Source organism: Prionailurus bengalensis, chromosome A2 (genome assembly GCF_016509475.1).
Source record: "Prionailurus bengalensis isolate Pbe53 chromosome A2, Fcat_Pben_1.1_paternal_pri, whole genome shotgun sequence".
NCBI lineage: Eukaryota > Metazoa > Chordata > Mammalia > Carnivora > Felidae > Prionailurus > Prionailurus bengalensis.
This window is the reverse complement of record NC_057348.1, coordinates 162718476-162730107: the sequence shown is the minus strand read 5'-3', so window position 1 is coordinate 162730107 and position 11632 is coordinate 162718476. Positions and strand designations below refer to the sequence as shown.

At 60.6% G+C, this 11632-nt stretch overlaps 2 protein-coding genes across 5 annotated transcripts; one reads left to right on the top strand and one right to left on the bottom strand.

The window, feature by feature from the left end:
* Positions 1 to 1068: 1068 nt before the first annotated feature.
* CDK5 (cyclin dependent kinase 5) lies at positions 1069 to 5349 on the top strand. Its single transcript, XM_043589927.1, has 12 exons — positions 1069 to 1193; positions 1851 to 1939; positions 2032 to 2099; positions 2268 to 2328; positions 2428 to 2484; positions 3225 to 3320; positions 3472 to 3546; positions 3711 to 3807; positions 3977 to 4046; positions 4701 to 4761; positions 4864 to 4944; positions 5071 to 5349. The coding sequence occupies exons 1-12, from the start codon at positions 1157 to 1159 to the stop codon at positions 5155 to 5157; spliced, it is 879 nt and encodes a 292-aa protein (XP_043445862.1). The 5' UTR covers positions 1069 to 1156; the 3' UTR covers positions 5158 to 5349.
* Positions 5350 to 6380: 1031 nt separating this feature from the next.
* ASIC3 (acid sensing ion channel subunit 3) lies at positions 6381 to 11598 on the bottom strand. 4 transcript variants are annotated; one of them, XM_043589924.1, is made up of 11 exons: positions 9760 to 11598; positions 8870 to 9020; positions 8433 to 8560; positions 8075 to 8276; positions 7925 to 7981; positions 7676 to 7823; positions 7283 to 7374; positions 7093 to 7172; positions 6924 to 6995; positions 6694 to 6752; positions 6381 to 6561 (listed from the first exon to the last, which is right to left on the bottom strand). In XM_043589924.1, exons 1-11 carry the CDS (start codon positions 10291 to 10293, stop codon positions 6483 to 6485), a joined length of 1602 nt encoding a protein of 533 aa, XP_043445859.1. In that variant the 5' UTR covers positions 10294 to 11598; the 3' UTR covers positions 6381 to 6482. The 4 variants fall into 4 exon arrangements, 3 of the variants coding, with proteins under 3 accessions (XP_043445859.1, XP_043445861.1, XP_043445860.1); XM_043589925.1 differs by having other exon boundaries at positions 6449 to 6584; XM_043589926.1 differs by lacking the exon at positions 6694 to 6752.
* Positions 11599 to 11632: the final 34 nt, after the last annotated feature.

Below are 11632 nucleotides of genomic sequence, written 5' to 3'. Positions count from 1 at the left end.
GCACAGCATTGTGTTTGCCGAAAACGGTCTGGTCTAAACGAGTTAATTAACAAATGTTTAGCACCAACTATGGTTTGGGTGCTGAGGAGTGCTGTTTGGGGCCGTTTTTGTCCAGTTCACAGCCCTCAAGAATGCAATCATGAGACAATTAGAGAGGAGAGCAAGAAAATCTATAATCAACTCCTTAAGGGATGAGGTCAAGGCTGCTGCAAGTATAGCATCTGTCTGTGCTTCTGTCTGTTGAGGGCGGTAGCCGACCTGCCAGTCCTCGGCCACACCCTGGTTGACTCCGGTGGGCCCGGGCTCTCCAGACGGGTATGGGGGGTGGGGGTGGGGGACTCCCAGTGTTCCAGCCAGCTTGCCTTGGGGTGTCACAGTGTAGCGAACGGCTGGAGTCGGGTGGGCTCCGAGACGACACACGGGGCCGAGGGCAGAGAGGGGTCTCTGGCGTAAGTTAAGTCCAGGGGCACACCTGCCTCTCTTCCCAGCCTTGTGGTTCAGCTGGTCCCTGTGAAGTCATCACCAAAATATGGCTCGGAGCCATTCCCCAATCAATCCTGAGGTCTCCAGATGGCCTGGGGAGAGGTGGAAATCCGTAGCGCGATTGTCAGGAGGTCGTTGGAACCTCGACACCATCAGTCGCGTCAGAGCGCAGCTATCCGGGCCGGGGATGCAGGCCGCCAAACCCCAAACCCCAGAGAGCGCCCCACCCCCACCCTACTGCATTCTGGATGTGTAGTCCCAGAGAAACTCTTTTCAAAAGAAGGTTGTGATCACAGAAAGGAATAACAAGAGCAGGGCACACTGGGAGCTGTGGCGCGACGGCTGTGAGGCCCGGAAAGCGGACACGCGATGCTTCCTGGGACTTGAAGTCCAAGGTTTTCCTCCGCGGTCGAACCGGGGCCCCGGGAAGCGAGTGCTGCAGAGAACCTTCGCGCAGCCTGCTGGGAGTTGTAGTCTTTTTGTTGCCTAATGCCCGGGACATTGCTGGGAAACCTGCGTACCCTTAGTACTACACGGCCCAGAAGCCCTTGCGCAGGCGGGGGGGGGGAGGGGGAGGCGGGGCAGGGCCGGAGGCTGGGGTGCCGCCTCCTCTGCAACGCCGGGGCCGGAGTCTTAGAACCCAGGGCCCGTAGGGGTCCCCGCGGCTGCCGCGATGCAGAAATACGAGAAACTCGAGAAGATTGGGGAAGGTAATGGGACTACGAGATGTTCCTGCAAGATCTTCCTCTACAGACCCTTCAACATTCCTTGCAGCCTGGCTCCTCTACCGTCAGCAATACCCACAGGCTCCGACCTCAGCCCCGACTGCAGCCCTGGCCCCGAGCTCCACACTCCTTGCGGACACCTGTCCTTCCCGTTAGCATTTCCCGCAGACGCCCCTTCCCAACCTTAGCACTTCCTGGAGACCCACCTGCCGACCTTAACACTTCCTGCATCTTCCACCCGTAGCCTCAGCACCATTTGCAAAACCTCACCCAGCCCCCAGCCTCAGTTCTCGATGCAGACCTCCAACCTCAACATTTCTGCCGATCCCCACTTTTCTCCCAGACCTGCCCACCATCCCCAGACCCTCCGGAAGCACCGCCTTTATTATAGACCTCCTAACCCTCGCAGCCACAGCCTATCCCTGCTGCAGACACGCGTGAGCCATCTATCTACAGGCACCTTCTCTGCCCCTTCGTCACTTACAAAGCTCTGCGAATGCTGAGCCTTTCACCCTCAATCTCTTCCCTTACTCGTCCAGACATCAGAAATAACGCACACCTGGGTTGCCTGCTCTCCTGACAGGGACTTCCTGGGGTAGGAAGGGTGTCCCATCTTTACCCTCGCCCCTGACCTTCCTGTAGGCACCTATGGAACAGTATTCAAGGCCAAAAACCGAGAGACCCATGAGATTGTGGCTCTGAAACGGGTGAGGCTGGATGACGATGATGAGGTAGGACTGGGACATCAGGGCTAGGGAGGGGGTTGAGGGCCCAGGTTGGGTGGGATGTGACTGTTGCCCGCCCGGCCCCCTCCCATGTGTAGGGAGTGCCGAGCTCAGCCCTTCGGGAAATCTGCCTACTCAAAGAGCTGAAGCACAAGAACATCGTCAGGTGTGTAGATGGGCAGGGTCCTCCTTGCCTGTGTGGTCAGTTGGAGGAGGGGGGCTTCAGAGATGGGCTGGGCTGATGCTGGGACCAGGGTTGGGCTGATACAGATCCCTTGGGGACCTGAGGCTGAAACTCGTGGACCTGCCCCGCTGAGTCCTCCCTCCTCCCTAGGCTTCATGACGTCCTGCATAGCGACAAGAAGCTGACTTTGGTTTTTGAGTTCTGTGACCAGGTGACAGGGGGACTTGGGGGCCAGTAGCCTTGGGGGAGGGTATAAGGGCCCAGACTGAGGTTAAACTCTGTCACGTTCCCCACTCCCATCCCTTTTTAGGACCTTAAGAAGTATTTCGACAGCTGCAATGGTGACCTAGATCCTGAAATTGTAAAGGTGAGGGGCTAGTGTCCTGGAGACTCACTGAGGCCAAGTGGCACTCTGTCTTCAGCGTATGCACTCTCTGAGCACCAAGTTCAGGGCCTGAGCGGGGACACGCTGGGGTGTCGGAACGAGAAAACCCTGTCTCTACCCTCCAGGAGCTTTCTGTCTGAGCAAGCATCTTGACATGGTCTCTTTGATCTGACAGTAATACTTTGATATCAGTGATACGATTTGCATTTGAGAGACGAGGAAATGAGAGTCAGAGAGATACGTTCGTTCACTCATTCATTCACTCATTCATTCATTCATTCATTCATTCATTCAACAAACACCTATTGGATGCTTTGCTATATGCCAGGCACTGTGCTAGGCCCGAGTGCCTGGCCCCAGTCCCAGGGGAAGCAGCGCTGAATGATAATACAGCACAGCGTATATATTGATGGCTACGAAGTGTGTGCTTACCTAAGGCCAGTTAGGGGAGAGATCAGAGTGGGAGGGGGGAAGGCCCACTAGGCTGTAAGTTCTGGAAGGGTGGGGAGCAGGGCCCCCACATATATACCTATATATATGGGTATATAATACCTACCACCGTACAAAGCAGGTCCTCCGTAGCGAAGCGATGAGGTTGCTGAAAGATGGGTGGGGTTTTGAGGCTAGCAGAGGGTGAAGAGGGGAACGTGGCCCACTACTGGCTGCAGCTTCCTTCCAGAAGGTCTGATGCTCTCCCCCTGCCACCCCTCTCCACCCCACAGTCCTTCCTCTTCCAGCTGCTGAAAGGCCTGGGATTCTGTCACAGCCGCAATGTACTGCACAGGGACCTGAAGCCCCAGAACCTGCTGATAAACAGGGTACCTCCTGGGGAGAAGGTGGGAGGTCAGGGAGGCTGTAGTCACTGGCTGGCACAAGTGATGGGGGGAGCTGGGCTGGGAGGCAGAAGAAGGAGGCCTGCCCTGGGACTGTTGAAAACCCCTCTCAAAGTCCCTTTCCATCTCCACTCAGAACGGGGAGCTGAAATTGGCCGATTTTGGCTTGGCTCGAGCCTTTGGGATCCCAGTTCGCTGTTACTCAGCTGAGGTGAGCTGGAGGGGGGGTGGGAGATGGGGGTGAGGGAGGGGGTCCCCTCTGAGCACCTTTCCGTCTCCTACTCCAGGTCCCACACAATTGTTTCCCCTCCTCACCGAGCCCCTCCTCCCCAGTCCTCTAAGCAGGGGGGTCGCTGTGGGTGGGGTCTTCTCCAGGTGGTCACGCTGTGGTACCGCCCACCGGATGTCCTCTTTGGGGCCAAGCTGTACTCCACGTCCATCGACATGTGGTCGGCCGGCTGCATCTTTGCAGGTGACATGCCTGGGGGTCTGCGGAGCCACTGTCTCTCCCATCTGAGTGGACAGATCGGGTCTGGAGTGGCCCCTCTGGGGAAGGGAGTGAGGCGCTTGGGGCTGGGGATAGGACACACAGAGGGTGCCATGGGAATGAGGGGTTCTTCATACCCCACTGCACCCCCTAGAGCTGGCCAACGCGGGGCGGCCTCTTTTCCCGGGCAATGACGTAGACGACCAGTTGAAGAGAATCTTCCGATATCCTTCGACATTTCCCTTTGCCTCGAGCTCTCTGAAGGGGAGTCAGAGGGGGCACCTGGCAGGCTCGGTCGGTAGAGCGTGCGACTCTTGACCACGGGGGTCACGAGCTTGAGCCCCACGTTGGGTGTAGAGTTTAATTTTAAAAACATGAAGGGGAGTAAGGAGCCTGTGGAGCGCAGAGTGCATGGGCTGGGCCAGGAGAGGGGGTGGCTTTGGGCGAGGGGATGGAGGGCGGACACCCCGGTAGGGCAGGGTTGAAGCTGTCTGCTGGAGAGTGCGTGACCTGTGACAAGGAGGGCTCACTTGGGGGAGTAGCTGTGAGCGTGTTCCTCCAGCTGAGAAGTGAATCTTTAGGACGCAGGAACCAAAAGCAGCGGGGGGGGGGGGGGGGATAGATGTGTGAGTAGGAGAAGGCCGACTGGTTCATCAGCAACAGACATCGGGGTTTATTTAGGTCAGAGGAGTGAGCGTTTGTAAAGTGCCTGGCGCGCCCCGGGAACACCCTGCACGTGCTGGGTCCTGCCTCTGGCATGAGCGGTGGGATAAAGTGAGGGGTGTGGAGGTGGGTATATGAGAACCACCCCCCCCAAGGAGGGGAAGAGCCCCTCGCCCGCCCCTTTCCACCTGAGTGATCCTTGACCCCATGGACACGCTTCTGGGGACACCAACCGAGGAGCAGTGGCCTGCCATGACCAAGCTGCCAGACTATAAGGTGTGACGGGGAATAGCGGGGGTCCCTTTTGCTTCCCAGCTGTAGCAGCCTCCGGGCCCCCGCACTGCTGGTCTGACTCTCCCTGCACCCCCACCCCCACAGCCCTACCCGATGTACCCGGCCACAACGTCCCTGGTGAATGTCGTACCCAAGCTCAATGCCACAGGGAGGGACCTTCTACAGGTGACCGAGGGCAGGGGCCGAGGGTGGGATCCAGACACTTGTCAGGAGGTCTAGGGGAGGCTGGGGCTGGAGGCAGTTAACCCAGCCTGAACCCGCCTTTCTTCGCGCCTTTCTTCGCGCCTTCAGAACCTCCTGAAATGTAACCCTGTCCAGCGCATCTCGGCAGAGGAAGCCCTGCAACACCCCTACTTCTCCGACTTCTGCCCCCCGTAGGCTCCAGGACCTTGGCCGGGCTGGGGCCTGGCCTATTTAAGCCCCCTCCCGGGAGGGGAGGAAAAGCCGGGGGTGCACGGGGTGCTGAGCTCCAGCTGTGCTGGGCCCGGCCGGGGTGGGGGTGCCCCGGCCCGTGTTCTTCGCTCCCTCCGTGGACTTTATTTAATTTCATAAATTGGCTCCTTTCCCACAGTCTGGCTGATGTGGTAGAGTGGCTCTGAGAGGCGGGTGGGCTTGGGCAGGGGTCTCTGTTTTACCGCCCTCTCCGGCCTTGCTTCTGGCTCAGACCCAGCCCAGTGGTCCAGCCTTTGCTCCACTACTCTGAGTGGCCTGACACTTGGGGGCTGGGGGCACCACCCCCCACCCCTGACGGCTGGGCTCGGGGCAATACCACCCCCGCACATGTGCTTATGCTGGCAGCCAGTGTCAGAGTGAGGATGGGCCTGCACCAGAATGGGGAGAAAAAGGGCGGGGCCTTTCTTCACGGCTCTCCATACCCCACGTGTACCTCCCCATCTTTCCCTTCATCCCCACCCCCCATACCCAGGCTGATAGGCTGGGACAGCAGGGATCCAAAGATGCGGTTAGACGAGGAACATCCCTTCCCCTGCTCCCTTGTCAGTTTTCCAATATTTGAGGCACAGAGAAAGAGCAGGGATGGGTCTGTAGCTGGGGCCAGGATGTCTTCTTACTGGCAGGAGTGGGAAGGGAAGGCCTCCCTCCACCATCTCAAGCTGGGACCTTCTGCTCTTTGGGAAGGTTGGAGACGCAGAGCAGTTCCCATGGAGACAGGTGGTGTGCTGGTGCTTGGTCCCAAACGTGAGAAAAGAGTCATGATCTAAGGCGGACAGCAGCTTGTGTTCTTGGAAGTGGCTACACACCCTCTGTCCTCTCCCTGCCCCCCACTTCTTGCCAGGCTCTGGGTCAGAGCCTTCTTCAACTATTCCCTGTGTGCCGCGAACATAACTGTCCTCCCGCTGAGTCCTCTTTGCCTTGATACCTGGCTTTGGGCTCCTTTCTCTCTGAGATGTCATTTTGATAAACTCCTTCGTGCTGAGGTGCAACGGGAGGACGCCCTCTCACTACTCTTTTCGCCCAGAGAGATTTGTGGTGGTTGACTGGGACCCACCTGCATCTCAGACGCCGTCCACTGGAGGTTGGTGGGCGGAGGTCTTCTTTGACCTTAGCCTGACTAGTCTGGCTGTGAGAGAAACAGCTGAGGCTGACGCACTAGAACTTTATTTGGGGTGAAGAGGGCAGAGACATGTGCAGGCTGGGCCCGCCCAAGATGTCAAGGTGCAGCCCGGAAGACACAGATGCCAGGTCTAGAGCCGTGTGACGAGGTAGCAGGTGCGGTGGGAGGCAGACAGAGTCTTGGTGACGGCACAGGGAGGGGTGGGGGGCCTGGTGAGACCCAGACCACTGCGCTGGGACAGGAGGCCTTGTTCCCACTGCCCTCCCCTCCTGAACCTCGGTGTCACCCCCTAGACTGGACCTGCCCCTCCTCCCTTGAAAGAGGGAGCCATTTCTTGTTACCTGGGGCCCAGGCTGAGGTGGGGAACTTGGGTTCCATGGCTGCCCAGCCCTTCCTGAAGCTGTGGGAGGAGGGAGAGGGTCAGAGGTGGGGAGGAGTCCTCCCTCCCAGGACCAGCCAAAGTCACTGCACGCTCCTCCCCCACCATTCTTTCCTCAGCTGGGTAGGGATGGTGTTCTAGGCTTCAGGGGAAGACATTGGAGATGGCAAAGAAGGAAGAAGGGTTTGTTACCAGATTGGTGCTAGAGTGCCTTTGGGAGTGCTTCCGGTTCCAGAAGTATCCCAGGACCCTGTCTTGGAACACCTGGGGGCAAGCAGTGGGGGAAGTGGCCATTGCACACCTTCTCCTGGATCTTATGCACTGATTCCTTCCCCCTCCCCCAGCTGGGACTCAGGCCCACCTCACAGAGGTAGTCCAGGATCTCAAGGATGGTGAGCAGGCTGGCCCCGATGAACAGCCCCATCTGGCCCCCAATGTCACCTGTGGAGACCAGGTTACCCATCAGCTCACAGCCACCTGGCAAGCCCACACCTCCCCAGACTTCTGGATGACCTGGATGCGCGCGTGTGCACACACACACACACACACACCGAGCAGTTCTGACACTTCATAGGCCTTTTTCTGCTCCACGGTCTCATAGTTGAGGGCCTCAAAGAAGATGTCCAGCACGAGCACGTTCTCTCTGGAGGAAAAGAGGCCAAGAAAGCTCGCTGGACACCCCCAGGTGATAGCTGCTGGCAGGAGGGAGGTGCGCGATCTCCCGTCTGTGACTCCTCTTAAGAGCCCCGGGACGGGTGTCACGCCCCGTTTGCAGAAGAGATGCTATCACAAAGGTTAAACAGCTCGGCCAGAGTCCCAGGAGCCCCGCGATGATGTACAAGCTGGGCTTGCACCCTGGTGTGCGCACGAAGGCTCGCCCGCGGGAGGGTGCCCCCGCCCTTCCCCCCACCCTGCCCCGTCTGGTCCCGGGTGGCCCGACTCACACAATGTAGGCCTCGCTGCGGTTGTGTTTCCGGGCCAGGTAGCGGGCGGCGGCGCGGCTCGGGATCCGCACCATGGAGAGCTCCTTGGCGTAGCGCGTGCTGGCGCAGGGGTTGGGGCAGGTGCACGCGTCCTTCCGCAGCATGGCGTCTAAGGGCCACCACAGTCACCTGAGTCAGGGCCACCCGGCCGGCGAGTCCGGGAGCCGGAGCCGAGCGGGGGTGGGGACGCGGGGGAGGTCTGCCCCTTACCCAGCGCCGGGTCCGCGCAGTCCTTGTATTGCTGGGGGCTGCACACTGGCGCCCCGCCTGGCGTGGTGGGGGAGGAGACCGCTTCAGGAGCAGCTCCCAGGCCCCTTCGCCGTACCTGGACCCCCGCCTCCGCCCCCACCAGCTCCTTACCTGGCATATGCATCATTCGGCAGCCACACTTCCGAGCCACATAGCGGGCCTCACAGGCCAGGCGACACCCCATCAGACTATAGGGGGCTTGGGGGCCTGGGCTGGGGCTGGGAGGACCTAGGGGACCAGAAGGTTCCGGCTCAAAGTCGGGGTCCAGAGGTGCGGAGCTGCAGTCACCCCAGGGTGGTGGCAGGAAGCTCAGCTGTAGTTGGTCGGGTTAAGGAGGCTTCGGGGAGAAGTGGGGTGACCAGGTGCAGTGTGAGTGGTCACCGAGACGGCATGCCGAGGGCTGGAGGCCCCTGGGATGGTCTGAGATGTTGCGGCTGAAGTAGGGGGTTGGAAAAACCCGTGAGGATACTCGCTGTTGCTGGCAGGACACGAAGGTCTGGTAGCCGGGGGCTGCCCCGAAGCCCAGCTGGTCGATGGTGGGCGGCTCCTCCTGGCTGTGGATCTGCACTCGGACCCCCACCTCGAACGGGGTCTCCTCTGCAGGGGAAAGGGGGACCCTGACGCCTGTGTCCCAGGAGCCCCCCTGCTGCAGACGGTTCGCCCCAGGACTGTGACGGGCCAACCCTGCCCGCCCTCCCCCCCCCCCCCCCCCCCCCCCCCCCCCCCCCCCCCCCCCCCCCCCCCCCCCCCCCCCCCCCCCCCCCCCCCCCCCCCCCCCCCCCCCCCACCGACTTCACAGGAGAGGATGTACTCCTCTGGGGCCCTTCCTAGCGCCTCCTCTCCTTCCCAGATCCTTTTGTACACCATCTCTGCCACCCCTCCAGCCTGACACGGGTGCCCCCATACCCATGTCCCTCCACACGGGAAGATACTCATCCTGCTGCACATCCAGCATGATCTCCAGCCCGTTGCCCATGCCGCCCTTGGGAGTGGTGAGCAGCTCTGCCCCATCCGCACCGGAGTTAAAGGTGTAGCACTGACCCATCCGGGTGAAGATCTGTGGGTGAGCAGATGGGGGACAGAGCTCACCAGGAGACAAGGAGCCCGGCCAGCTCTTTCCCCCAGGCAAACATGAGACCTCTCCCCTCCCCATCCTCTATGTGGTCTCTTTGAACACGGAACCCACATCTCAGTGCCCCCGGCCCCTCCCACTTACCAGCACAACTAGTTGGACCCTTGTGGGCTCCCATCACCGCGGCCCCTCCTCCCCCTTCCTCAGCCCCCCAGCCCCCCAGCCCAGGGCACAGCCTGTAGGACAAGTGTGTCTTCAGAGAATGGCAAGAAAGGAAGTGGGTCTCAGTTGCCCTCCTCCAGGACTGGCAGAATGTTGGAGAGGCAGAGGGAAGACAAGCCCACTTCCCCAGGCAGGAGAGCGTTCTGCTCTAGAACGGCTCCACTAGATTCCCCCAGGCCCCAGGGGCAGGGGCTCCACAGACCAGAGCTCGGGCCCAGAGCCAGCCCCAGTGAGTGCCCTGTGCTGGAAGGCATGACCTTGTACATTGCAGTCCAGCTGAATGGCAGGCAGGGGTCCCCAAGGAGGGCCGTCTCCTGGGCTGGACAGAAAGGCACTGGTGGGGTGTGGAGCCTGTTGCCCTGCTGGGAAGGAAAGGATCCCCGGCACAGGTGTGAAGGTCCCCTAGCTTAGGAGGAGCCTGGGCCAGCAAGGCTGGGGGAATTGCGGGTCCTGGGCAGGTACTGGCCGGGTCCCTGGTAGGCCGGGCCGGCAGCCAGCTCACCACGGTGAAGTTCTCAGGACCGCACGGCCAGCCTCTGTAGCGGCAATCCAGCAGCATTTCCTCCAGGGCGTGTCCGGCCCTGGCGTACAGTCGAGCCATGTCGAAGGTGGGACTGGGCATGAAGCCGGGGGGCGCGGGGGGCCGGCCCAGGGCGCGCAGGAAGGCGGCATGCTCAGCGGGCTCCACGCCCAGCAGCGCGGGCCCGGCCCAGTGCAGGTCGTTGGGCGTGAGGCGTGAGCGGCGCAGTGGGTTGATGTTGCACAGGGTGATGGCGGGGAAGGTGAGCCGGTGGCTTTCGCGCTCGTCCAGGGCTGTCTCATGGTGGAACTCCCCGTAGTAGCGCACCCTCTCAGCCACCTGGTAGAGGAAGGCGGCCAGCGACAGGAGCACGGCTGCGGCCCAGAGCCCTCGGCGAGGCGTCAGGCCCCCAGGGCCGAAGACGTGGCCCAGCCCATGCATCGTGCAGCTGCTGGCGAACACGCGGATGTCCGAAGCTGGCCGCCGGGCCTCCTCTGGCCCAGGATGGGGCTTCATGGCTGAGGTCCAGGGTGGGGGACACTGAGAGGGCTGGGGATTGGCGATCAGGCTGCAGGGACTTGGAGAGAGGAAAGAGGGTCAGTCCGAGGACTGGGAGGGACTGAGGATTTGGGGGGCCGGGCAGGGGTCACTGCAGGGAAGGAGAGGGGAGGAGAGAGTGGGGAGAGGGGCCCAAACCAAGAAGCGGGAAGGCACTGGCCGGGCAGGTTCGGCTCGGCTGTCTCGAAGGAACCAGCCGGGGCTCCACTAGGCTCGGCGCTGGGCCGGGGGCTCGGCAGGAGAGGCCAGGTAGGGCGCAGCCGACTTGGGAGGCAGGGGCCGCTCTGCTGGAGGCTGCTCTGCGGAGCCAGGGCTGCCGCAGAGGATTGGGTTTCAGCAGTGAGGGGGCAAGGGGGCCCGCAGAGCAGTCTGGGGGGCAGGGAAGGTCCCTGGGGCCCCAGGCTGAGCCATTAGTGCAGCGTGTTGGGGGGGAGGGGCGTGGCTGTGGAGGCCAGAGGCGCCAGCGGAAAACCACAGCAATCCCGGGTAGGGCTTGAAGGGAGTCTGGAGAGATGTCGGGGCTGGGGGTGCCTTAATGGCCCTCTAGGTTCCCAGCTGCGGCCCTTGCGGTTGGGTGGAGGGTCAGTTGCTGACCCTCGGCCCGGTCCCTCCCTCCTTTTGTCTCTCCTCCCTTCCCACTAACCTCACTTGGGATAATTTGCTCCTTCACAAAGAGAGGAGTTGGCTCTTGACCAGGCTGGAAAGTGGTGGGAAGTTTGGAGTGGGCAGATTCGAGCCCCCAGCAGCCCACGCCGCGTGGCCAGAGTCTCTGCAGGTCTCAAGTCCCGGAGTGGTCTGAGTGTCCTCTTCCCACCTCCCCACGCTGAGGCCTCCTGAGAGGCTGGCCTCTGCCACAGTGACTGCGGCACTCTCCGGGGGAACACGGGTGCCCTAGAATTTCACTTTTTTTTTTCACTTAAAAACATTCTGGAGACTGGAATTACCTCGTACCTGGAAAGCTTCCCCATTTTTTAAATGGATGCATTCTATTCCACTATGTGGGCGGACCAAGTTTTATCTACTCACAGTCCCATTGATGAACACTGGGGGTTTCCAGTCTTCCATTGTAAACAATGGTGCTCTCAATACCATTGCATGGTTGTAAATTCCCAGAAATAGAACTGCTGGGTCAAGAGGCAGCTGAATGGATAATTTGGTGGATACCACAAAACTCCCCACTGTGGGAATTCTACCATTTTGCACACCTGTATCATGGTGGGCAGTGTGCCTGTTTTGCAGGAGTGGGCAGGGCGGGGTTTTTGTTTTTTAATTTTTAAATGTTTATTTATTTCTGAGA